We start from the raw sequence: 26,436 nt of genomic DNA on the forward strand, positions 1-26,436 counted from the left end.
CAACCAAAAACAGACATAAACTTCCATAATAACTGTAAATAAGTCTGAATCCAGCAGATCAAAGCAAGAAACTAAAGTTGCGAAACTTAAAAACCAACAAGGTACTAAACGAAAGCAAATAAAATTGTTTCTTCGCCTCCACAAGGCGGTGTTACACAGCAAAATGACAATGACGACGATAAGAACCACGGTGGCCAGAATCCTCCATGTCCAAGTGCGCAGCAGTCGAAGATAAAAATTTGAAGTAGAGAACTAGAAATAGAGCTAGGAGAGCGTAGAAGTGGCTGTTCACGGATTTCTTGTTCTTCAAGGTCGAGCTCTTTATATATGTGAGGCTCTGATCCCTAGGGTATCCCTCTGGTGATTTTACGCCCTTGCCCTTTAGTAAGACCCTTTTAAAATAATCTGCTCTCGCTCCATTCTGCTCCTGTCGCCAACTTTTGATTCTCCCAGGTCCGAACGACGACTTCTGATTTTGCTTCAATTTCATCTCTTTTGCATCTGCCAGGTCCGGTAACAACAACTCCTGGGTCCGGCAGATTTACTTCGCACCTGAACTCAATAACACACATTAGCGCCCCAAATGCACAGAATTTTAACCCTAAACCGATGCATGAAACGAGCCTTATCAACTGGTCAACAAGACAGGTGACAGAAACGAATTCCATGAATTTTTGAGAGATTTAAACCGATTAAAACATGTAAACATTTAGGGAAAAACTAGATCTAACAAAGTTAGGCAGATTCAAGCACTCAAACAACAAAAATCAACATGAAACTATCAGATCTAGCTAAATAGAGAGATTTAAAGCAATAGCAAAGTTAAAACTCAAATAAAACCATAAAAACTTAACTTCATTCAAACATTCAAACCAAAAGATGCTTCAAACAGATTTAACTACTGAAATCCGAGACAAATGCAAGTAAAACAAGTTCTTAAACTAAGAAAGCATTAAAAGAAAGCATGTAAATGACTGATGGCCTCTTCTGAAACTGGAACTGGACTACGGCGGCTGGAATGAATCAGACATGATGCTCCTCGCCAGCAGGTGGCCGGAATCTTCAAGGCAGGCTACTGGATTTAGAGTGTGGAACTTAGAGCTAATGGAGCTATTTTCCCCAAAAAAATGAGTTGTAAGTGATAAGTCCCCTTATGTTCAGCTCCTATTTATAGGGTGGCTTGCCCTAATTTCTAGGGCTGCCTCTTCATGCGAAATGACAATTTTTCCCCTCTTTAGTAGTTGATTGTTCCAAGCAAGTCCTTCCTTCTCGTGTCCAGTTCCATAGCATCCATCCTAGCTAGTTTGCACCTATTCTGCTCATATTAACCAGTTTGCACACCTTTTGCTGCTTTTTCACTCGAATTTCTTCCGATCCTTTCCTCCTGATTTAGTACCTCAACCTGCACACTTTAGTAGCTATTTTGCAGATATTGACCAGTAACCAAGGCCTAGAACGAGACTCATCAATATCCACAGCCAGTAGTCAGCTACGGCTTCGAGGATTATCGTGGGATTCTTGCCTTTGAAATCGGTCGTGTACATCCCTTTCCAGGCGATGGGGCAGTTCTTCCACTCCCAATGCATACAATCTATGTTGCCCAACATCTCCGAAAACCCGTGCACATTCCCGTGCATCTGCATCAGAGCCTGACAGTCTTCGGGGGTAGGCTTCGGAAGATACCTATCCCTGAATATCTCAATGACTCCTTGACAAAAATGCTTGAGACAATCGCGGGCAGTCGTCTCGCCGATGTGGAGGTACTCGTCGAACATGTCGGTCGCTCCTCCGTAGGCCAACTGCCTGATTGCAGCAGTGCACTTCTGTATAGGCGAGATACCTGGTCTGCCATTCGCATCCAACCTGAACCGGAAATACTTGTACCGATGCTCTAAAGCGTTCACGATACGCATAAATAGATCACTGTGCATCCTAAAACGCCGCCTGAAAAAGTTGTCCCCAAACCGCGGCTGCTCAGCGAAATAGTCGTCATACAACCGTTGGTGTGCAGCGATGTGGTCCCGGGGAACTATAGCTCGATGACGGATGGGGCGAGGTACCGCCGGCTGCTGCTGCTGCAAGGCCGCTTGTATCAGCTGATTTATCTCCCCGGACGTATAGGCCCGCATCTCTTCGTTAATCCGCCGGCGTACGTCATCAACATCCCCACCACTACCACCAGCATCAGCCATTTCGGGATGTAGAGAAAAATGTAGAATGAAAGAAAAGAAATTCGTTAATACAAGTGCTGCAAATGAAAATGAACTGCAACGAGCCGTATATAAAGAGTTTTGAAAAACAAATTAAAAAAAAATCGCTAGTCCGTGCACTAGTTCGCGCTCGTCCGTCAACCGCTAGCCGATCGCAATAGTAGACTAGTCCGCGCGCTAATCCACTATTGTGGATGCTCTAAGCCTAACAAAATTTTCATAAAATGGTTGTTAGTGAGAACTTGTCCCCCTTCCCATAGTCAGATTTTTATTAGTATAAGAGGTTCAAATCTAACCGCTAATTCACGCGCTAGTCCACTATTGTGAGTGCTCTAAGCATATTAATAATAAAACTTTTTCACTTTCTCAATTTTATTAAAATATTTATAATGATATTTTTCACTCCCTCCTCCACAGTAATAGAGACATTTCATTTTGCGCACTCATTTTTAAAAAATAATTATAAATAGTTAAAGTAGAGAAAAAGTAAAGTAAGAGAGAGAATATTGTAGATAAGACTCTTCTCTACATTATTCTTTCTCTTACTTTTACACTCTCTCGACTTTAACTATTTAATATCATTTTTTCAAAACGAGTGTAGAAAATGAATTGCCTCTATTATTGCTGTGGAACGGAGGAAGATTTGAAGTACACTCTCAAATCGATAAAAAAGTAAATAAAAGTTTATAGACGTTTTGAAAAAAATAAAATAAAATATAGTACTAGTATTTTATAAACAGAGGGAATAGAAATTAAATTTAGATCGATATTAGAATTTTTTTTAATATTCACCAGTATAGGCTTGTATCTCGATAGCTAGGAGAAGTAATGGGTGCTATGCTAACCTTTTTGTCTGGTAAGATCCCAAATGAAGCCAAATACTACTATATTATTTTCCTGCCACTTGCATGACTTTTGTTGAAACAACATTATATAGATAGCAATAGTGGAAAATAGAGTTCATCTGATTTAGCCCCCAGTTTGAGATAGTCAAGAGAAACTTAATATATCTGCCCAATGGCCCAAAATTGGAAGCCCCTCTTTAAGAAACCATAATAATCAATTTAACTTAATTCATCATTAGTTGATTGATTAATGATTTACATTTTTACCTTTTCATTAAATAATTAATCCTCATTTTAGCTTCTTATTAGTTATCAATATTAATATGAGAAACTTATTCATAATTTTTATAAAAGCAAAAATATAATTTTATATCATATTTTTAAATGGATTAATCCTCGCCTAAGAATGTGTGTGGCAAAATACAGATATTGAACGATCTGGCCCGCAGGGGCAGCTCAGTTAGTTCCGGAGGGGCAGAATTACAAGAACAGATATTGAACTATCACACTAAAACAGTTCTGGAGTAAGTCTATACTTTGTAGTCTCTCTTTAAAGTTGGCTTTTTGGGGTGCTTTTGGCAAAATATTCAACCAGACATGAACTAGATTTTCAAACAGAAATATCAATCTTTTAAGCCTGACATGACCAACAGAAAAACCAAAAACAAAGCAGCAAGAATGGTGAATAACCAATTCAGAAACTGGAAAACTATTATCAGTAGTACTATAAAACAAGCATCTTGTGTAACGCAACGGGTGTTACACAATTACATCGTATGACAGCTACCCAAATATTGTGGCTGAAAACAACGAAAACGCTTTCCAGATACAGGTGTATACATCAGAAAGTGTGAAAAAATAGAAATAAACTCTCTTCTGTAAGTAGAAAAAAAAAATAAGAAGGGTGGATACTACTGAATCTGTACAAAGTGAGCATCTTGCAGCTGGCAATACGCTTCATCAGCTGGGCAGATCGTATCAACCCCGCCTTGGACTACAATACTGTAAGTGAAGATTCTTTTACAAACAAATCAGATGTTGGTGAGGTAGAATAGAGAAAGATATGACATTCTAACATAGAGATGTCTGAATGTGAATGTCAGATTTCTGTAATTCACTGCTTCATCAAAGCCAAAAGGAGACCATCATCTGCATTATCAGTGGACCAGAAAGCAAGGTAAAATTTTTATTCAGAAACGGGAATGTCCAGTGAAGATATGATAGAAATGAGTACCTCAGCTAGAGGTTGCAAGGATGGCTCGTTGGCTGGGAAAGATTTCTTCACTTTCACTTTCTGAATGGCAATCTGATCCTGTAACAAACTTAGTTTCTTCCAGATCTCTTTCAACAGTATCAGCTCTTCCTCTCTCTCTGAAGCTTGTGCCGTCATCTCTGGATTCCTCTCAAGTTGATCAAAATTGGATTCAGATACATTAGTACGCGTTCTTGGTTTGACAAAAGCAACGTCACCACTTGCTGTAGGTTGGACAATCCCGCGATCAATAGCAGCAATATCACTTGGTTTACATAGATTTTTGTCGTGGTCAGTCGAGTCCAGTAGCTTCTTCAGCCAGTCAGGTTCATTTTTGGCAATCTTTTTCACAGATTCGGGATCTTGGCTAGCTTGACAAACTTTGCTTGATGGTTGAGCTTCGTCTCGGATCTCAAGGATCTCACTGGCTTTGCCAGCTTCATAAGATATGGGTAACTGGTCAACCTGCGGAACCTCAAAGACATCATGTACCATTGGAGGACGAGGGGAATGAACAGCTTTAGTGTCTTGTGATGAATCTCCTGAATATGAAGATAGATTTGCTAGACTTGGCTTTTTAGAAATGGCTGGAATCAGGGCTTCACTAACAGAGCCTGTTACGTTAGCTCCTGTCATATCTTTTACCAAAACCTCTAACTCCTTTATCTGCTCGGCATAAGAAAACATGCCTTCATGAGTTGAACCATCAACCTTCCTCTCTGAACCTGAGACAAACGAGGAACACTCGTTTGTTTCCTGGCCCGACTGTTCCTCCTCTACAGGCTTAGAAAATACATCTACATCTACATTAGTGGAACCTTCTAAGTCGAGCAAAGCCTTCTTGCATTTCAAGTGAAGGCATGTTTCTCCGGATACACATTCGTGTCTGTGCAATAGGTTTTCAGGAATGTTCATATCATCACCAGAAGGAACATCGAAACCCATGCTCATCAGCTGATACCTATAGGTTTGGACTTGATAATCTAACTCGGCCACCTCCATTTCTTTCTCGGTGATCATATCTTCAATTAATGCGAAAGATTCCTCAGCATGACACATCCTTTCCTCCGCCAATCTCTTATACTGCTCCGCCTCCATTTTGACCGCAGCCTTCTCTCCTTGTAGACGCAATATCACAGATAAAGCTTCACTGGCTGCAGTGGCAGAAGCTTCTCTTTCTGCATCCAACTCAACGTAAAGCTTCTGCAGAAGCTTCTGCTGAGCACAAAGTGCGTCCTTAAGTGAAGTAATCTCTGATTCGGACATCACTGTGCAGATGTTAGCCATCTCCAGGTGTATAAACAACTAGCCTTGTATCTGGAGATACAAGGTGAAATCCACATTAGTACTAGTTACGTATTCAATTTAACTTAATAATGATGATACTCATGTTTGTTCAAATCCCTTCTCCTTCCTAATGCCCCTATGTTAACGATTCAAATGCATGCACATGTGCAGACATATGCATGTACGTATACTTATATAGGAAAATGTTCAAATGAGAATCTTATATATACATATTTGTAATGTTATTCATAGGATTAACATACAACGATGAAGAAATTATTCTCACCTATTTCTCTGGGATAAAGATCAGAATCATTCAAAAATGGTGTAGCCCTCGAAGCACAAAGTTTAGATGTTTTTATATAAAGAAAAGAAGATCGCATGGAAGAAGAATCAAAGCAATCAAAAGGATCTTGGTTCAAGAGCAAATATTTTCTTGAACCATATAACAAAAGCTAAAAGACAAACTCTAGGATTCCAAGAATGAGAAAAAAGTCCCAAACAATAAGAAAAGAAACCCAGTCAACAAGAGGAATGCATGAAGATGGAAACGGCTACAAGATTTACAAGTATGTAAGGTGAAAATCTTGAAGAAAGGCTTAGAACGAAATTTCTGAAACTGAAATTGAATTGCAAATTGAAACAAAAAGATCAAGTGGTTGATGAGCACTCTTTTGTAACGAGATTCTTGTATTTCCTTTTACAAAAAAAAAACTGGCTTAGATTTCATCAGATCTTAACCAAAACCAACCACCCAAACATGCCTTTTTCTTTGTTATAAAGAGAAGTTATATTTTTTAGCTCAAATGTCTAAGGCATGCGGCAGATTTTGGCAGGGGAATTTAAGCTCTTGAAAATTGGAAGTGACATAAAAAATATATTTCATAAGCTTAACTCCATTCTGCCAAAATCAGCATGGACGTATTCTAAACCAGACTCGTTTTCCTTCACTAGTTTTTAACAGCACTTTTCCTCCCTTTGAGAAGAGATTTGTTGATATTACATGGTGATTACCACCACTAATTTCCTTTTGAGGTGATAACTCTAAATAAATATGTGATGGTTGAGACCATTGCGGAAAATCAAATAACAGAATGGATATGAAATTTTTTTGCAAAGACAGCTATGTAATTACTAGCATAGTTTTTCCTATTGATTTATATGATGTTGATCTATATTGCTGTAAAATGTAAATCAAACATATAAATTAAACAAATATAAGATGAAATGTAAATATGTAATATAGTATCCAGATTGTGTCTATCCAATCAATTGCAAAACCCATCACAAACTATAAGGCCTCATTCTAATACTTCTGAATTCAAATATGCTACATGTTCAGTTTGAAAGATCATATCTCCATGATTAAATTTTTATTATGTTTGGTTCATGATATTGAATCTCACAACTTAGTCCTAGATGGATAATCATATGATAATAAGTCATTCTCACATCTCTCCAACTAAAATAATCCCACAACTTAATCCCAACCGAACGACACTTAAGCGTCCTATGTAGTATAAATAAATATAGTTACGTAAACACCATTTACCGTTACGGATTATCATACAAACATAAGAACAAGAAATCATATTGTATATTAAGCTACTTTGTAGTAGTATGATTTATGTAATTTATAAAAAGTATTTTTAGTAAACTACATGTACAATATTATTTGAAACAAAATACATTAAAACATAATTTATAATTAAATACTGCATCTTTTTAATAAAAAAAAAAGTTAAAACACTTGTCTTCTTGCAAGTCATAACAATCAGACACAAGCTAAGCTACCACATATAAAGAAAGAAAAATCTCAAGACAACTCTTCCACACAAGAATACCCCATTCAGCATAAGTTCTTCCACACAAGAATTAGGAAAAGGAAGAGCAACACAAGGTGCTGAAATCCAAGAAAATTATGAATTACAACAAGTTAAGAATTGATCTACCTCGCACTGATGGCCAGGTATATATCATACCAGCATGCCAAGTCCTGCAGTGTGTCCTGCATTTCATTGATAATAACGTCCGGACAATCGTCGAAGTCATAAACAATAAGGCCAACTGCATAAAGGAAATTCCATACATGATCCACTGATGAGGGAAATTGGCACAGAAAACATGTAGTACTATTTCATAACCTTTACATCCACATTTAAACTCAAGCTTGCACAAAAACTGAAAATTATCCTTGGAAATCTAGTCCATCGGTATAATCGGTAAAATTGCACAACCAGCATAGGTAGCAGAACACATTGGCTTTAGCCATACAAGCAGGGGATCAGTCAATAACAAGTAAAGAAGGTTTTTGTTTGCATAGTGTGGAGAGAAGATATGTTTGGTAGAGCCAGAAGGAATGCAAGCAATATACTTATGATGAATACTGATTATCAAAATGTAAACATAGGGTTTTTTCAAAATGAAACGAAATTGCAGCCATTATGATCCAATTGACGAAATTTCAGGTATGACTGAAAAGGTTCCTGTTACCGGGTTACAATTTTATCCCACAATCAACAAGGAAGAAGACCATCAGACAATCAAAAGCAGAGAAAAACACACTGATGCAGTTAAGAAGTAGAAATATGAAGGCTGCGTACATTTGCACTTCTCTTGGGAGTAGACATGAATGAGTTGCTGCGCCGTTGCTTTTCCATCTTATTTCTTCTTATTTCTGTTTAAACAGTTGAGGAATATGTGGAGCAGTAGAGGTGTAGAGACTTCAAATTTTTGCCTTTAGTTATTACATCTAATCAGGAAATCTTATGTTCAACTGGAAATAGATTATGATTAGCATATAATTATCAATTTAATGGAGTATTAAAATATTTATGAGATACTCCGTACTTTTATACTACTCCCTTCGTCCCATAAAATTAAAGACATTTGGGACTACATGAGTTTTAATGCAAGAGAAAAATAGTAAGAAAAAATAATTTGAGTATTGTTAGTGGATTATATTGGATAGAGAGGGAATATTTTTTAGGATTTTTAATTTTTAACAATTTTCAAGGTTTTTAGCTTTAAATATTTTATGTATATTTGAAGTAATTTTGCTATATAAGTACGTATTTTCAATTTATAATAATTTATAATTATCGCTAAATATTGGGAGTGAGGAAAATTTTTGGGATGTATCTGAGGCTTCGCTTAAAGAGATCGCTAAAATTCTTGAATATCCAGATATTGAAATTAGCAGTACAAGTTTTGTGTCTTGATTTTGGTGATTTTTAGTTGATGAAGGAGCTAGGCATTTCTCTTTGATGATCATATTGTGCACTATTTAATAAAAATCATGCTAAAGTTTTGTCTCTTGATTACTTTGATCATTGAAGTAGTATCAATTCGAATGAAAATAGTTTCTTAAATTGGATATTTTTCTGTTTGCTTTTGTTTGGATTTCTTACAACTACCTATGAAATTATTTATGCAAGAGGTTATTTCTTACAAAAGAGGTTCTTAAATTGGAAAGTGTGTATGACTCCAATTTGAATAAAATTCTAAAACAAAGCCATGTTTATAAGACTATATGAAAAACTCCAATTTGAATAAAATTCTAAAAGATAGTACTCTACTAGACTCGGAAGGACTTAAACCAAATCAAACTCTAAGATATAAATTTATCTCTAACAAATTAATTGCAACTATATAAATGGAGTAATAAACTAATAAATCTCTAAGATAAAAACCTTTTGTGGTTACTAGTTCTACTATGCATTCAAGATGAAAATGTGTATTACTTATATATTCCCAAGTATGCAGAAGTTGAGAACTGGAGACTTTATTCATGGAAAAACATCTGATAGAATTGATGGAAAACTGGAAATAACAGCATAAAATAGAAGCAACATGATTAAAGCTTTAATGTTAAATCAAGGCCATCTTCTGGATGCTGAATGTGCCCATGACGGCCTGCTTCGTCATTGTTTCCAACGGCCGCTGTGGATCTCTCTTTAGGCGTACTTGCACCTCGTCCCATAAAGGGATGCGGTGCACCAGGCATTATTCGGAACATGGATCCAGGACCAGGGGCATGCATTTGGGGTATAAAGGGCTGTTTTGGAATAGTGCAAAAGCCACCAAATCTTACTGCCTGAGATTGATGCTCCATATATGGAATGTAGTGTGCCCTCTTATGGTGGAAGGAATTTGGACTAATGGCGTTACCGGGGCATCCTTGTTGTTGTTGGCGGGGTCTCTTTTGCCCGACCTTGTCAAGTTTGTGGGCGTTTTGATGCCCGCCCAGCGCTTGCTTGTTAGAGAACTTCTTCGGGCAGAAGTTGCAGCCGTATTCGGGCTCCTCCTCTGTTGCCTTTGGATGCATAACTGTTTCTTCTGAGGATTGGTTCAAATCTAGCAATGGACAGCCTTTCATCACTGATTTCTTTTTCATATCTTCATTAGTAGTAGTACTAATTTTTTGTGACAACATGTTTGAACTAGGAAAAGGAGATGTGAAATTTTGGGTAGGCTAATTTGACCTTTTGTAGAGATGAATTTGTAGAGGAGTGGATTAGATGGATGATAAAGATGGTAAAATAGCATAAAGATTTTCCTTAAACATTGCTTTACAGGTTTATGCCATTCTGTAATATTTTCAAGTAGTTTCCTAATAAAGCAGGGTGATGAATTTTGGTTGGATTTTCAGTTACCAAATATTGAGGAGAATTTGAATACAGTCTTGTGTCTATCTACACATGCCATTGGTGTTTTGCTTTATCTCTTAAGTACTACTACTATCTTTAACTACCTACCTTCACCATTAGTTGGCAAATTCAAAACTAAAGCATAATTGTAATTAGAAATAACTATTTTTGAATAGGATTATGCTGATAATTAGTCATTTCAATTAAACCATTAATGATTACCTATAACCAGAAACAATGGATCCTTGATTGTTTAATTATAAGTACTACATGTCCTTTAAAGTAAAAAAAATGTTCGTTTGATTGTTTTGTTGTTTTAAGATTAATATGTACTTACAATTAAAGTAAAAATGTTAGTGTCAGCTGGATTTCTGTCATACTTAGTTCATATCTCTGACCCATCTCCCAAACCATTGGATTTATTTGTTAATAAACATAATTTACAAATAAATTAATGTAATGCTAATGTTTCCAAGTATGGGCTTATCAAGACTAGGACCGTTCATGAACTGAATTGAATCCCCAATGAATACCATATTATTTTATTTGTGTTCAGCAATATTCTCATTATTTTATTGGTAATTGAATTCAAAGGATGGATGATTCGTATATGGTTATTATAGTAATATTTGAATCTATTAATATATTCCTATAAGAAATTCTTACCTATTCTTGTAACCTTGTTTGGTTCTTTAGTCTTTTCTAGGGGTGGCAAAATGGGTAGCGGATAATGGGTAATTCCCATCTCGACCTGCTACCCGTCGGGTATTGGGTACCCGCTACCCGACGATAACGGGAAACGGGGCGGGATCGGGTAGTGTGTTTTAGAGTTTTGCGGGTAGCGGGTATGCCCACTACCCGCGCGGTATACCCGTTAGTCCCGATAATACCCGTTATTATTAGTATTAGTCATATTCTATCTTTTAATACTCCATCCGTTCCATATTAATAAAGGTGTTTAAATAGTCAAAGTGGAGAAAAAAAGTAAATAGTGAAATAATACTCCTACTTACTTAATAGCCATATACGCACTCATTTTGAAAAATAAAAACTAAATAGTTAGAACGGAAAAAAAATAAAGTTAGAGAGATAATAATGTAGAGAAGAGTATTTCTATTATTATATTTCCAAAATGAGTGAAGAAATTGAAATACCTCTATTTAGGGAAAATAATGGAAGTACTTTATATAATCTAAGAGTCCTTTTAAAACATTTTTATATTCCAACGAACATACAATTAAAAACTCACCGGAATTAGCTATAAAGTGTCCCCTCACTTTCATTCTCATCTATTCAACATCACCATCGATATTAATAAAGTAAATTAGGGAACGTTGACGGTTATTATGGTTTTCAAATTTTTTATTAGGATTTTGGGTCGGGTACGGGTACCCGCAATGTCGGGTACGGGATACCCGACACGGGTATCGGGTAATCCCGGTATGCCGCGGGGCGGGTGTTGGGACAACAAATTTGGGTAAAATGGGTACGGGTACCCGACTTGTCGGGTGCGGATACCCGCGGGTAACCCGTTTCGCCACCCCTAGTCTTTTCCATAAAATCAGCTTTAATATTGCGGCATTAAATAAATCTAAATAATAACTATTTAAGTCATTTTTCAAAAAAAAAAAACGATAAACTTAACCTCTCTTCCTTTTTTCTCACTAGATTTTATTTTTTTTCTCACTCGATTAATATAATATTCTCTCCGTCCCATAATAGATAGCACACTAAAAAATGACACGAAATTTTAGGAGATGTTATTTTGTGTGTTAAGTAGAGAGAGAAAATATTATATTTATATTAATGCGAGGGGAAGCTTTTTCTAAAAAAAGAAATGCAATATCTTTTATGGGACAAACTAAAAAGAAAAGTATAATATCTATTATGCGCCAGAGAGAGTACAACTTTTAAAAATCTTTTACTACTCAGAATTCAGAAGAAACATTTTAAGTGAAGCGGGATAAAAAAAATAATAAAATGCACTTATCAAAATACACACAAAACATAAATTCTTTTCCCATAAAAGGATGTCCTTGCACCATCAACCACAAAACAATTAACCAAAAAAGGAAAAGAAAAAGTAAACAATTAACAATCACATCGACCAAAAAAGGAAAAGGAAAAGAAAAAGTTTATGGCTAGGGCAGAGAATTTGGTCGGTTCGGTTAGAGACCGAACCGACCGATCAGTTAACCGAGTCCTTAATTGACCGAAAATGAAGAATCGGAACCGAAATGGTTTCGGTTTGGTTCGGTTCCTAACCGAATTCGGGTAGGTTCGGTTTCGGTTAACCGATGTAACCGAATAAAAGAGTATAAAACATTGCTGCTGGGATTCGATCCCTTGCCAATGGGTAAGAAAAACAGCCAGCCAACCACTTGTGCCAATTGCTCTTAACGTTTCATATATTTGTAAAAACATATTTATGTTTAAAATGGTGGTGAACTGGTGATTATATTGAAAATGCCAAAATCCAGAGTGAAGAGAAGACGGAGGCGCGGGTCCGTGGCGGAGCGTCGCAGTAACGGCCGGTGGGAAGGGAAGCAGCGCCGGAAATTATGGTTGCCGACTGCGTGGTGTGGAGGAGGTTGTGCTGCTCCGTGAGAGTAGAATAGGGAAGGAAAAGAAGGGCTGCATGATTAGTTTTGGGAGGCTCTAATCGGTTCTAACCGATCGGTTCTCAGTTAACTGAGAACCGATCCAATCGCCTAGCATTTGGAATCGAAACCGAACCGATAGCTGACATTCTCGGAATGTTGGTTATCAGTTAACCGAGAATCGTTGTGATTCGGTTCGGTCATCGGTTAACCGACTAACCGATGACCGAATTCCCAGCCCTATTTACAGCCCAATTCATTAACAAAATTAACGGCCCAATTCAAGAAGCCCGAAGGTGGGTTTATCGCTATCCAGTAACATCATGATTGTTACCCTATCAAGAATATGCATAGATATAAAAGGGGGAGTGATCAATTTTTAACTCAACCTTTAATTGTTAACTACAATTAATTTAAAATTATTAGATTTTAAGATATCTAATGGTCTATAAATTGTCATGTGTAATTTTATTTTATTATTATTTAAATTTAAAAGGATAAGAAAACTACCAAAATTAGGGTTTTTGAATAAAAATAACAATATATCATATTAAATATAAGGATATTGTCATCTAATATCATGAAACTTTTAAAAAGTTAGATTTTTCCCACGAACTTTAAAATTGACAAATAATATCACGAACTTTACCCCCGGTTTGTTTTTTCCCACGAATGAAAAAATTCATGTTATTTTAATAGATTGAGGAACAATTTTGGAGGGTGTGCTTCAAGAAAAACTATCCTTCAAAGATTGAAAAACTTGAAGCTCTCAAAATTGTTGTCGAGAAATTTCGAAAACAAATTCGTATCATAATATTATTTGTGGAAATTTTTTCATTCATGGGAAAACACAACCGGGGGTAAAGTTCTTGATATTATTTGTCAATTTTAAAGTTCGTGGGAAAAATTCAACTTTTTGAAAGTCTCATGATATTAGATGCCAATATTCTTTAAATATATCAATAAGATTCATTGAATATGTCAACACAATTTGGCATTGACATATTATGATAGCTACATTGACATTAAGCTGCTTCTTGAAAAATACGAAAATTCTAGAATTTTTTCAAATTTTGACATCGAAACATATGCAAGTGAGATCCCGTTAGAATCCTTATAAAATTATCTTTAATTTGATATAAAAAAATAATTTAAATTGAGATAGTTATAATCATTTAAAATTTTCAGATACTTTTAAAAGTTAGTTATAGCTAACTTTTGATCAATTGACATTAATACCCTAATTGACATTTTTTTTGTGTGTTGTATTGATACTCCTAGATGAATAATCTTGTGCATTGATTTCATGATCCAATGTCTATCATTTAACTGTAGTTAGCAATTTAACAATATAACACACCCCTACACAAATGTATTATCAAAAAATTTGATAATTGGTGATAGGGAATCCACAACACACTCATCCCCAACGACATTAACCATCCAGGCCAACCAAGGTCACGAACCCCCGGTCAGCAACTGCAACACGAGCATAGCTGCATAGCAACCCGAGCCCACGCTCGACAAAGGCCCGAAACAGCTGATCAAACCTTATCATACTTGAAGCATGCTTGTTGTCCCTAAGCATGTGAAGAAAAAATTAATCAAGGCAATGAGTTTATGTAGACTGAGAATATAAATTACTAATTTATTTTACAATATACTAATGGAAGGATCTGCTATAATCATAAGTCTATCAATCAGTCCATAACATAAAGAATGAGTATTTGTTCCATTATATTAGTATTTTCTATTAATTAATAAAAAAAAATAATATCCAAAATTCGAAACTTAATGTTTAGTATGGATACACGCATCAGATATTGGGATAGATGCCTGGATGTAAAATGGGATAAAGATCGGTTTAGCTACATTAACATTTTCGGGTAGAGGCGGACGCAGAAAAATATCCTAGTAGGAGCTGACTATATATGTCTCGTAACTACTATGGAGTATATAATTTCTTTCATTCCATAAAAACATACATTATTTTCATTTTTATTCGTTCCAGAAAAGTAATTATCTTTTTTATTTTAATTCGTCCTTCACTAATAATATTTTAAAAAATTTCTTTTGTTCTCTCTTTTACTTTACAAATTGCGCTTAAAACTCATATCGTTTCAAAATTATAGGGTCCTATTCTAATGCTTTTAGCACCCTAATCCAAAATCAAGACTAAATCTCCACACTTGGATTTTAAAATGAGTGGATGAGATTAAAGCTCACAAAATCTCAATAAATAGTAGACAAAATATCAACAAAAGGGTAATATCGTCATTATGTTATCATATGATAATTTTCGTGAGTGTTTTTTTATATCAACATTGTGTATTACAAATATCAACAATATGACATTGGAATATCAACACATTTTTATTGAGATTGGACATGCATAATATTGAGATTTTGCCTACAATATATTGAGATTTTTCATTGCGATTTGTTGAAAAAATACCGCTTATCAACACGTATCTTAAAATTGAAATATAATTTATCAAATTTCATCACCCGAACATCGTCGGAACATATGCAATTGAGATCTCCTTGGAATCCTTATTAAATTATCTTTAATTTGATATATTTTTTGCGAAAAAATAATTTAAATTGAGAGAGTTACGTAAATTTAAAGATTTGAGATGATTTTGAGGAGAGAGAAAGTAGTTAGTTATAATTACTACATATAGGATTTGACATTAATATCCTTTTAATTTAATTAATAATTATTTAAATTTAAAATATATTACACTTGACATCATATTAACCACAAGATCTTCTAATCTAATGGTTGAAAATTGGTCTCAATTTAAAATTGATAATTAGTTAGCAATTAATTATATCCCCAAAATTATATACTTTTATAGAACGAAAAGAGTACATACATTTTTAAAAATCACAAACACAGCAACTATAAAAATGCACTAAACCCACAACATTAAATCTGTTGATAGATTTATAATTTGTTAATATAGTAACAATTTATTTAAAGTAGGTTATGAATTGGGAAGGAAAATCAATATGCAATTTAATACCGTCATGTATATCATCTGTTATATCATCGGCAAAATGAAAGAATATAAACAATAAATGAACAAACACATTTTTTAAGATAACTTTTTCAACTTATATTTTAAATCAATAAATAAATTGACAAAATAAATTGACATAGTTTTTAGACATCTTTTTATACCTCCTCCGTCCACAATAAATAGAGCAATTTGTGTATGACATTAGAATTGATAAAGTAAGAGAGAAGGGAAAAAAAGTAAGAGAGAAGAGAAAAAATAAGTGAGAAGTATTGTTAATGAAATGATGTGTATGATTATTATTGGTTGAAAACTTTCCATAAATGAATGTGCTCTATTTTTTGTGGACGTCAAAAATGATAATCGTACTCTATTTTTTGTGGACAGAGGGAGTATTTCTTCTTCGCAATAACCGGCGGCCATTGTTTTCTATTTCTTTCTGCAATTTTTCTTTTCAGATTTCGTTCAGCCCTTTTATCATATAATTTTTGATGATTTAGACTTCAAAGACATTAATTTAGTAAGGGCTATAGATGGTTTTTTCAAATTTTGGACAAGGGCTTAAGCCCCATCCTTCTCCCAAGTGTGTCCGCTCCTGTTTTCGGGTGCAACTACTCGAAATTTTTGGTTTAGGTATCCATAGATACTCGATTAACCAACTCTACTCGTAGTCGACACGTAAGTTATAAGCAATAAAACATAGTCACTATAATAACATTATAGTACATCTTAATTTTATCATAAGAGACTAGTACAGTATATTTTTTATATTTAGTGCAACTCAATGAAAATTTTCAATATAATAATTTCTTATCTTCTCAATTTGAAAACTATTAATTTTTTTTAATTAATGTTGTCTCCTTATCCTGAATACCTTTTCTTTCTATTCTGACAATGGAAGCTGAAATAAAAAATAATTAGCATTATTAGTAAAAAGGAACAATGGAGTTTGCTTAAATCATAAATTTAGCAGGTATTGACTATGATATCACCTTGTCGAACTTATGATTGAATGACTCTTTTTATAAAGATGAGAGAAATGAAGTAAATTTAGGTGCAAATGAGAGTAAATTAAGTGCACAAATAAAAGCAATTTATGTTGGGTGTCAGGGTGTGTACTTACTTTTTCATTTATTATTGAACTTTACCGTAACTTTGCATTCGATGTTTCTAAACCAGTGAAACAAAATTCGTTTTTTAAGGGATCCAATTCACAGAAAATTTAAGTGTTTCGAGAGTTTTAACCACTTTGTTGTTTAAGTTGCCCCAGTTAAAAATTATTCCATATTAAATTGGACAACGTTTAAAATTAGTGAGATTCATCTATCATAAAATCTATAAAGTACTTTTCCCTCCGTCCTGTTCGAGCATCTCTAATAGCGGCTAGTCGATTCACGGCGCTAGCCGGTCGGCTAGCCGAACTACTGAGACTTACTAGCGCCGAATCGGCTAGCCATTAGGCGAGCGCACGCCGATTTGAAAGCGCTGGCCGCCATTGCAGGCTGGCGATCGGCGAACGATCGGCCAACGCAATTTTTTTTTATTATTTTTTTTAATTTTTGAAACACTATATATTCGCGATTTTCACGTCATTTTCATTTGTACCACTTGTTTTAACAAGTTTTCTCTCTATCTAAATTTCTGTACAAGAACAACATCGAGAGATGAACAACAACAACCGGTCTACTCCGGCAACGAGCGACGTCTCAGACTCCCACGGTTAGGCCTGGGGAAACAGTTCTCGGTTCTCAGTTAACCGAGAACCGAACCATTTTTTTTACCGAGAACCGAAAAAATAAGGTTAAGGTTCGATTCCGGTTATTAAGTTTAGGATTTTCGCGGTTCTCGGTTCTAACCGAGAACCGAGAGGTTAGAACCGAATAACCGTTATTTTCTAATATTTAATTTTTATATATTTATTTTAGTTTTAAAAAAGTAAAAATTAGAATTGTAAAAAGGTTAAAAACCTAATTACCGCTCACAATATTCACACCACGCCACGAAGAGGTTTCTTCACTCGATGCTCGAGAGCATGCAGGTCGATTTGGATGCCGCGAGAGCACAGTTGGGGGCTCAGACGCGGGCTCAGATGTGGAGGTCCCGGGTGGCGGCGGCGATGGTGACGGCGACGAGAGAGGCGGGGCTCGTGTGTGGAAGCCCGATTTTTTTGATTATGTGTTTTTTTTTATTTAATGTAATTTTTTTAATCAATGTACCTTTTTGTTATTTAAATGAAATTAATGAATTTTTCCGTATATGTCTCGTAAATTTAATTCCGTAATTTGTCATAAATTTAATTCCGTAAATTGAATTATTTTTATTGCGGCTAGCCTGTGGCTAGCCTATTTGCTTAAAATGATGATGTGGCAAGTGGAATTTTAGTGCTGATGACGTGGCAGAGAGAGAGAGTGGCTAGCCTGTGGCTGGCCTAAAGCCATTGGAGATTAAGATATAAAATCTACAAAGTACTATTCCATCCGTCCTGCTAAGATAATACTCACTCCGCTCAATAGTAATAGATTTATTTTGCCATTTTGATACGTTCCATAGTAATAGAGTCATTTCCCTTTTTAGTAAAAGTCAACACATTTTTCCACACCTACTTTACTCTCTCTTACTTTTTTCTCTCTTCATCTCTCTACCTTTTTCATTTTCCACTTTATTCTCTCTTTACTTAACTCACCTAACACAATTTTTTCTTAATCTTTGTTCCGAAAAAAAACGCCTCTATTACTATAGAACGGCGGGAATATATTTCTTAGCTAACGCAAGATTTTTGAAGTTATTGATTAATGTACTTATTTTATTAGAGAGCGAAAATATAGATATAAATATAGAGGGAAAGAGAAATAAATACTTTAATTGGAGATTAGAAAAAATGGTAGAGTATATTAATTGAAGAGAGAAAATTTCCAAAAACGAATATGTGTCATATTATTTGGACAAACTATAAAGGAAAACATATAATTTTAATTGGGACGGAGGGAGTAATATTATGCAATAATAGTTTAAATGCCGGCTGAAGGTAAATAGTACTCTCTCTCTATCTTATAACAACAATACATCTTGAAACGACGTGAATTTTAATACATAATCGATAAAATAAGAGAAAGATCGAAAGAGAAAATAATTGGAGTATAGCTAATGAGAAAGAAATTTAGTGTCTATTTTCACCACCCATCACACTAGAGCATATCCAATAATTTACACTAAACTCAAATTCAAAAGAATATCATCTATCTACTACTTCCTTCGTCCCACTCAAGATATCCACATTCTTGAGTAACACGATATTTTAGGAGCAATTGTTAGATGAAGTAAGTAGAAAAAAAAATAGATATATATTTTAATGAGGAGAGAGAAGAGAAATAGAGAGATTTATTTCTAAATATAAAAAAGGTAAACATCTTGAGATAAACTAAAAAGAAAAGATGAACATCTTAGCTAAACAGAGAGTACCTCTTTTACTTATAAAATTTATAAAAGTGATTTGGATTTATTTTAGTGTAAATCTAAAAATAAATATATTTCACGAATAAAAAATGAGATTGACATTGGAGTACTATCAGAGCTGATTGTCTATCTCATTTTGAGTTTTAAAGTATTATTAAAGATGGTTTAATAAGATGGGACTCTAAGTGTGTGTGATAATGACCAAGATTAAAAGTATTAGGTTCGAATGCACTATACTATGATATTTAAACTAAAATTAATTACCCGTAAAAAATAAAAAAATAAAAATAAAATGAGTTATTATCTAGTCATACTAATTAAATTGCTTTTAGGAATATTTTTTTTTCATACTTAAATTCCTATATCTAGAAAATGTAGGGGCTATTTCTCAAATATCTCCGACAATAAAATTTATTTATTTTTCTCTCAAAACTTAATTTCCAAATGTTCCAAAACATGCATTAGTATATACAACTACTTTACCGAAAACTACTTGTGCTACTAAATAAAAATAAACAGTCCTCGCCCACTTTTACCCTTTTTGCCAACCTACTCCCAAGTCCCAGCCAGAGAAGTGGGCGCCACCTCAAGCAATTCCTAAGGGCAAAAGCGTCAACACGTTGCGTAAGGAAAATGAAAATGGAAAAGTATGTCAATCACATTAATAAATTTTAATTAGCTCTATTAAATAAATAATTGGGTGGCGCGAAAATAACCGGCGCCGGCGCCATTCCTCTCTTCCTCCTCCCTCCGCTAACTGAATCTCCCCCCACGTTTGTTCATTTTATTTAAATTATCATTCCCAACTCACTGTATTTATCCAAAATCTGTATTGAATCAGTTATTTAATACTACTTCATTTATACTTTAATTTATCTCTTCATCACTGTTATCTAAGTAACGATCTAGATATCATCTTAATCTCTCAGATTTTTCATAGAATCCAAAAGCCCCTTTTATTTCCAGGCAAAATATACAGGTATTTAATATTTTGCTGTTACTTTTTTTTTTTCTTTTTGCGATGAAAGCTGTGTTTATCAGTTTTTATTTTTTGGTAGTTTGAATCTTCAATCAATTCGCTGAATTATACTCCAGAGGGGTTTTAAGGTATAATTTAGAAGGCTTAAACAACTTTGATCAGTATTCTGAAGCAGAATTTTTTACTGATTCAAGTGATTTTTTTTTTCTATCCCCCTTTTCAATAGCCTTGTTTTAACGGAGATGAAATGCAATCTATTGTGTTGGTAAATTTAGGAACAAAATCTGACAAAGCGCAGAATTTTTTATTTGTTCAACATAGATATTCATGTAAAATTAGGGATGCATACTAAACGTTAAAACTAGAATTATTTCTTTAGTCATTTATGAGCATAGCGATGTTTTTTTAAAGGTGGAATTAACTGTTTGGTTTTTGTTGATTTGTGTATTGCTTGTCGTCTTGAGTTCATGGGGTAGGACAATGATCTCTACCTGCACATGGTGTCCCATTGCTGTTACCATCACCCTACAATTTCTTTGTTTTTAGTTTTCTAATTTTTCATCTTTTTTATAGTGATGTTTTTTGTCATTACCTGATCTAGTTTACTTCGAGAAACCTTGTTTGTTCCAAGAAAAAGTTGAGAGTTTTCCATTTGATCCGAAAATGAGACTGTAATTTCTGTTTATTTACTTATTTTTTTCCTTCTATTAAGTTCTTGGGTGACAGCGATTGCGTGTGGGAGCATTCAATTACAATTAATCACTCTGTGGATGTGTTTCTGTGGGAGGGCTGGTGAACATATAATTTTCATTGAATTCCCTTTCATGAAAGGGAGTTGGTGGGGGGAAGAAGGGGCAGGACAGAATGGCTAATGTGAGTGTACCTTAATGTGTGTGTGAATTGCATATGCAGCTCCAACACTGACATTCTCGTGAGAGCGACAATGGCTGGGGGACCGGGACTGAGATCAAGATAGTGAGATAAAATATCCATGAGATGCCATTCTTGGCCTAGACAGCTTTACCAGTGGTTGTTCTACTTCCCTTTTCCACCATTTCCAATTTCCGTGGATCCAAACTAAACCCACTAGCTTTTGTCTCTTAGTTGTAATAGTGACTATAACTTGTATTTACTCTTTTGCAATTGTCTTTCTCATTATAAGCCTAGTTGCTATGTGATCTGGGCTGGGGCAGATGGTTAGAGTAAATCCCATTTGTATTTCTTTGCTGGATTTTGTGGAATTGAATGCTTTGAGATCTGATTGCCTGTAAAGATGTATTCTTTTGAGAATCTTTTCCTTTTTCTTCATGCCTATTATTCTTTTCTTGCTTTATCATGTATTGTATCTTACTTTTGCCTTCATATTTATCTGGCAGATTTTCAGAGTGGAAAGGATCTCCTTTAAGAAGCATTTGTTGAATTGTCAATAAATTAATTGGGTTCGGTGATAGCGTGTCTCCTAGTGTGGTCATGCTTGCAATGAGATGATCACAGACATTAATGAGGTTTAGTTTGCTCTATTTGGATGGATGTATGTGAGTCAGAGAAAGCAGTGTGGAAGCAATCTACAACAGTGACTTTGAGGCCACCACTTGTTTCAGCTGACAACAAAAATGGAGCCGCCACTCGTAGGTCCCGAACCAGAGAGGTTAGCTCAAGGTATATGTCGCCAACGCGATCTGTCGCGGCTGCTCCAAAACGCTGCCCCTCACCAAATGCTGGGAGGGCATCCACTGCCTCAACCATGCCCTTGCCAAAGAGAGCTGTATCAGCTGACAGAAGACGCCCGACTATACCAACATCACCACGTAGTCCTTCTCCATCGACACCGGTGCAGGATACAGCTGCCGAAAAGCTCGTGACACCAAGAAAGACATCGGTTAATAAATCATCGCCAGAGTCTTTATGGCCATCTACAATGAGAAGTCTCCAGGTTTCTTTGCAATTCGATGGTAAGAAAGAAAGCACGATTTCTCGTATGCCTTCAGATCGAACTCTGAAGCCACCGTCAAATGTAGCTCGCAAGGGAGAAACACCATCTGCAAGGAAGCCCACACCAGAGAAGAAGAGAAGCCCTCTCAAAGGAAAGAACTCTACTGATCTGTTGGAGAATTCTAAACCTCTTGATGGTTTACCATCTTCTCTACTAGATCAACATCGATGGCCGAGCAGAACGAGCGGGAGAGCATCCTCTATCGCTAGCAGAAGTGGTGCTACTGAAAAGGTAAACCAAACTTCTTTATCTCAATCTAGGATGGCTACTACACCTTCCTTCAGGAGATTATCTCTGGATGGGACAAGCAGACCTGTAAGGAAAAGTGCGAGCGATCTTATTATGCCTACGTCACATGTTGAGATCGAAAAGCTGATGTTTTGTGGAAGTGCATTTTATGATGATTCGCAAAAGGTGCAGAGGCCTTCCTCATCGAGTTCATCAGAAAGATCATCATCGATGAGTGCAGTGGCTAGGACTCAGTCATTGCCAATCCCCAGATCACGCCCCTCTTCACCCTCGGTGTCCAGAGTGGTCAGTCCATCACGAGTCACGATTGTTCACCCGTCTTCTAGAGGTTCTAGTCCTGCTAGGATGAGGCCATCGAGCCCATCCAGACAACCTCAGGATACTTCTGTACTTAGTTTTATCGCAGATATTAAGAAAGGCAAGAAAGCTGCTATTGACATTCAAGACGTCCATCAGCTAAGGCTGTTGTATAATAGACATTTGCAATGGCGATATACAAATGCTCGAGTTGATGCTGCAATGCATTCTCATAAAGCAAAAGCAGAGGTTCGTGTCAATATATTTGGAATTTAAGCTGTTATATGTTCCTTTAACACACCAACACGCTACCTTTTTCCTTGATTGTTTTATTAAGGTTCAGAATTAGCTAGTTTTTAAATTCAACTCATGGAGAAATTTCAACCGGGGTATACTAACTATGAAGAAGGAACTACATTTATTTTAACTAGCTTGTCTCTTTTCTTGCTTTTTAGCAAGTTATGTTTCTGATCATCGAACATTATTGATTGTGTAGAAAATATTATACAACACGTGGATGACAATCTTAGATCTGTTGGATTCAGTCAGAAAAAAAAGATCTAATCTCCAGCAGCTGAAGCTTAAGTTGAAGCTTTATTCAGTTTGGGTCAATCAAGTAAGACTTATAAGTTATAACTATAGTGACACTTGTATGTGAATTCTTCATGTGTTTAATACATGCTTTCCGTGGTTTCCATGGTTTGTTTGGATATGTGGAAGTTCAGTGCAAAAAGAGCTGCAAACTGCACATCTGTTGATTTGGGGTTTAGCTCAATCTCTCTCTGATGAAGTAAATTTTTCACTAATCAGCACAAATATTCTAGCACTGAACAAATATACAAAGTGAAATCTTTATCATGCTATGCAACATATAGAATTCACTATTCAACAGAAGCAATACGGAAAATTAAAACTGTTCAATCCTTGAGTAGGAAAAGAACTTGCTAATCCTGATGGGTTGAAAAGATCATGTCAGTCAATGTCTTGCAACTATTGATACTATTGGAAGGCTTATCTTCAAAGTAACTCATCTTCACAAAGAAGGCCATTATCCTAGCTATTTGTTAAAGAAAACGTAAAAATGTTCCACGGTTTTGTTAGGAAGGGGTCTGAATGTGGTATGTTTATGCCATCAGATTGGTTTAGCTTTTCAAGTGTTTCTGAATAAATTTCTATTGTATATTTTATTTTCTTTATAAGCTCGATTGATCTAAACTTCTATAATGCACATTTCCTGTAGCATACTTCAAAACCATCATTGTTTCTGTTTGTATTCTTGTCTGTTTTCCTTGAAATGGTATCATCATGTCTTACTGGCCACATATTCAACATTTGCATCACTTCTATATTTACTGTCTTTACCATATGGCAGTGTTTGGTTGAGAGACTCCTTGCATAATTTCTAATTGGGATTCGACTTTATCAGGCGAGTTGTCTTGTTGAGTGGGCTTCAATTGAGAGGGACCATACTAACTTAATGACCTGGGCCATCCACGATTTGCAGGCTAGTACTCTCCGGATTCCAGTTGCTGAAGGAACAAGGGTATGCTAGTTGACTAAATTTTTGTTAAAATAGTACTATTTCATTTGACCATTCTTTGTTTTTTCAGGTAGATATTAGATCTGTAAAAGGAGCTGTATGCTCTGCTGATAATGTGATGAAGGCTATGACATCCTCTTTACGCCCCATTCTCCATCAGGTGAGATCTTTCATATTATACAATCTTGTCTCCTGTATATGCTGCACTAGTTTATTCAAGTCAAAAAGTCAAGATACATAACTTTACCCTCTGCCATTCTCCTTGTGTATGACGTTGCTTAAAGATTGACCGTATAAACTTCTTGTACAGGTAGAGAGTATGAACTCCTTGGTAGCGGAACTTGCTGATGTTGCAGCACGTGAAAGAGCCGTGCTTAATGAGTGTGAATCACTTTTTTGTTCCATAGCTGCTTTGCAGGTAAGGGTTCCTTTCATGATTACTGGATGTAGTTTGAATAGATTTCCCATTGGGTTAGTGTCATCCTATTCTTCTTCGTCTTGTTCAGTGGTGGCTTGAATACATTCATATTCACATTGTAGAAAGCATCATACTACCTCCGTTTCACAATAGCGATCACATTTGGTGTGGACATGCGTTTTAAGAGATGTAAAGAATATGGGTTGGAAAAGTTAGTGTAATATGAGACCTACTTTTTTATATTGGGCTTATAATAAAATGTGAGTGAAGTGAGTTACTGGAATGTAGGACCTATTTACCATTTATGGTAGAAGTGAAATATGACTCATATTATGAGACGGACCGAAATGACAAAATGTGACTTTTATTGTGGGACGAATGTAGTATCATACTCCCTCCATCCCACTTAAAATGACACTTTTCCTTTTTAGTTATTCCCAATTAAAATGACACATTTCCTTCTTTGGAAAGTTTATCTTTCCAATTAATACATCCAACCACTTTTTCTCACTTATATTTAGATATTCATCTTTCTTTATCTCTCTATTTTAATATCTACACTCACTTTTTTTTTAATTAAACATATTAACCAATAACTTCTAAAATCTCGTGTCGGCCAAAAAATATGTCATCTTAGTCGGGACGAAGGGAGTACTATATAGTGACTAGTGACCAGAAAATTGAGATTTTGATAAAGATAGAAATGAAATGACAATTTCATACTATTCCCTCTTTCATTCCATCTTATGAAGAAGGGCCTAGTGATCGGACATGGTTTGTTTGTGCAGGTTGAAGAAGGCAGCCTGAGAAGTCATCTTTTGCAAATGAAGCAATCTTGGAGAGGTGACCAACTTTCCCTATTTTGGTACTAAGATGATTTCAAGTACGATGATGCATGCTAACACACCTCGATTTCGATTTTTGTATATGAAATACTGTACAACATCATCTCTATCCTCCTTAGTGAATGTATATCAATGTTTCTACTTAATAATATTTCTTTTATTTTTTTTAGTTTAGTCTACTTTTCTAATTTTATTAATTTGAATAGGTGGAGTATTTTGTAAAAAGGAGAATGTGAAAGACATTGAAATATAACCAAAAATTATTCCGCGCTATATATCGTGGGCATCACTTGATGGTTCTAACTAACTTACTATATTTCATTATTGTATCATTTTATATGTATCGCAAATCGCAATGGCATCCAGGAATGAATTAAACACTCTTTGTTATTTCCGCAACATTTCGCAACAACTAATTTTCATTTATTTTTGGAGACTCTACACTACATTATTTCAATTTTTTGATGCAGTTTTAATGTAAGCTTTCTCCTCCTGTCCATTTGTAGTAAATCAAATAAATTAATAAATTCTAACATTTATAGTACATTTTACAGAGTAACCTCAGTACTAGTAAAGCAGCATCATAGTTAATAGTTTAGCATGAAATGATGAAAATGATGAGGTATAAAGTTGGAATCCTAGCTATTAATATGGTGATTACCTAGCTAAATAAAATTAAAAGTTTAGTAAATCATTGTAAGTAATGATCAATAGAAAAGCAGTCAAACTAAGATACATAAAATTGAAGAATTAATGTAAAAGTATAGATGAAGATAGAGTTTGGTATGTTTTGGTG

At 35.2% G+C, this 26,436-nt stretch overlaps 4 protein-coding genes across 13 annotated transcripts; 1 reads left to right on the plus strand and 3 right to left on the minus strand.

The window, feature by feature from the left end:
- Positions 1 to 1,418: 1,418 nt before the first annotated feature.
- On the minus strand, positions 1,419 to 2,192 carry LOC125194672. Its single transcript, XM_048092917.1, has 2 exons — positions 1,804 to 2,192; positions 1,419 to 1,689 (listed from the first exon to the last, which is right to left on the minus strand). Exons 1-2 carry the CDS (start codon positions 2,190 to 2,192, stop codon positions 1,419 to 1,421), a joined length of 660 nt encoding a protein of 219 aa, XP_047948874.1.
- A 1,594-nt stretch (positions 2,193 to 3,786) lies between these two features.
- LOC125197456 lies at positions 3,787 to 8,253 on the minus strand. Of its 3 annotated transcripts, none has more exons than XM_048096194.1 (4): positions 8,198 to 8,253; positions 7,547 to 7,661; positions 4,290 to 5,560; positions 3,787 to 4,204 (listed from the first exon to the last, which is right to left on the minus strand). In XM_048096194.1, exons 1-4 carry the CDS (start codon positions 8,222 to 8,224, stop codon positions 4,181 to 4,183), a joined length of 1,437 nt encoding a protein of 478 aa, XP_047952151.1. In that variant the 5' UTR covers positions 8,225 to 8,253; the 3' UTR covers positions 3,787 to 4,180. The 3 variants fall into 3 exon arrangements, with proteins under 3 accessions (XP_047952151.1, XP_047952152.1, XP_047952153.1); XM_048096195.1 differs by having other exon boundaries at positions 4,290 to 5,624; positions 8,198 to 8,217; XM_048096196.1 differs by lacking the exons at positions 7,547 to 7,661; positions 8,198 to 8,253 and adding an exon at positions 5,881 to 6,318 and having other exon boundaries at positions 4,290 to 5,624.
- Positions 8,254 to 9,450: 1,197 nt separating this feature from the next.
- LOC125194673 (zinc finger protein KNUCKLES-like) lies at positions 9,451 to 9,990 on the minus strand. The gene has a single exon (XM_048092918.1). The coding sequence runs from the start codon at positions 9,988 to 9,990 to the stop codon at positions 9,451 to 9,453; it is 540 nt and encodes a 179-aa protein (XP_047948875.1).
- A 10,030-nt stretch (positions 9,991 to 20,020) lies between these two features.
- Positions 20,021 to 25,809, plus strand: LOC125196337 (AUGMIN subunit 8-like). 8 transcript variants are annotated; one of them, XM_048094823.1, is made up of 8 exons: positions 21,446 to 21,573; positions 21,675 to 22,250; positions 22,317 to 23,086; positions 23,334 to 23,453; positions 24,264 to 24,380; positions 24,448 to 24,537; positions 24,688 to 24,795; positions 25,584 to 25,809. In XM_048094823.1, exons 2-8 carry the CDS (start codon positions 21,824 to 21,826, stop codon positions 25,665 to 25,667), a joined length of 1,716 nt encoding a protein of 571 aa, XP_047950780.1. In that variant the 5' UTR covers positions 21,446 to 21,573; positions 21,675 to 21,823; the 3' UTR covers positions 25,668 to 25,809. The 8 variants fall into 8 exon arrangements, with proteins under 8 accessions (XP_047950775.1, XP_047950777.1, XP_047950779.1 ...); XM_048094818.1 differs by lacking the exon at positions 21,446 to 21,573 and adding an exon at positions 20,021 to 20,298 and having other exon boundaries at positions 21,675 to 23,086; XM_048094820.1 differs by lacking the exon at positions 21,446 to 21,573 and adding an exon at positions 21,208 to 21,327 and having other exon boundaries at positions 21,675 to 23,086.
- The last annotated feature ends 627 nt before the right edge of the window (positions 25,810 to 26,436 follow it).

The sequence above is a fragment of the Salvia hispanica genome, chromosome 6, assembly GCF_023119035.1.
Source record: "Salvia hispanica cultivar TCC Black 2014 chromosome 6, UniMelb_Shisp_WGS_1.0, whole genome shotgun sequence".
Classification (NCBI taxonomy): Eukaryota; Viridiplantae; Streptophyta; class Magnoliopsida; order Lamiales; family Lamiaceae; genus Salvia; species Salvia hispanica.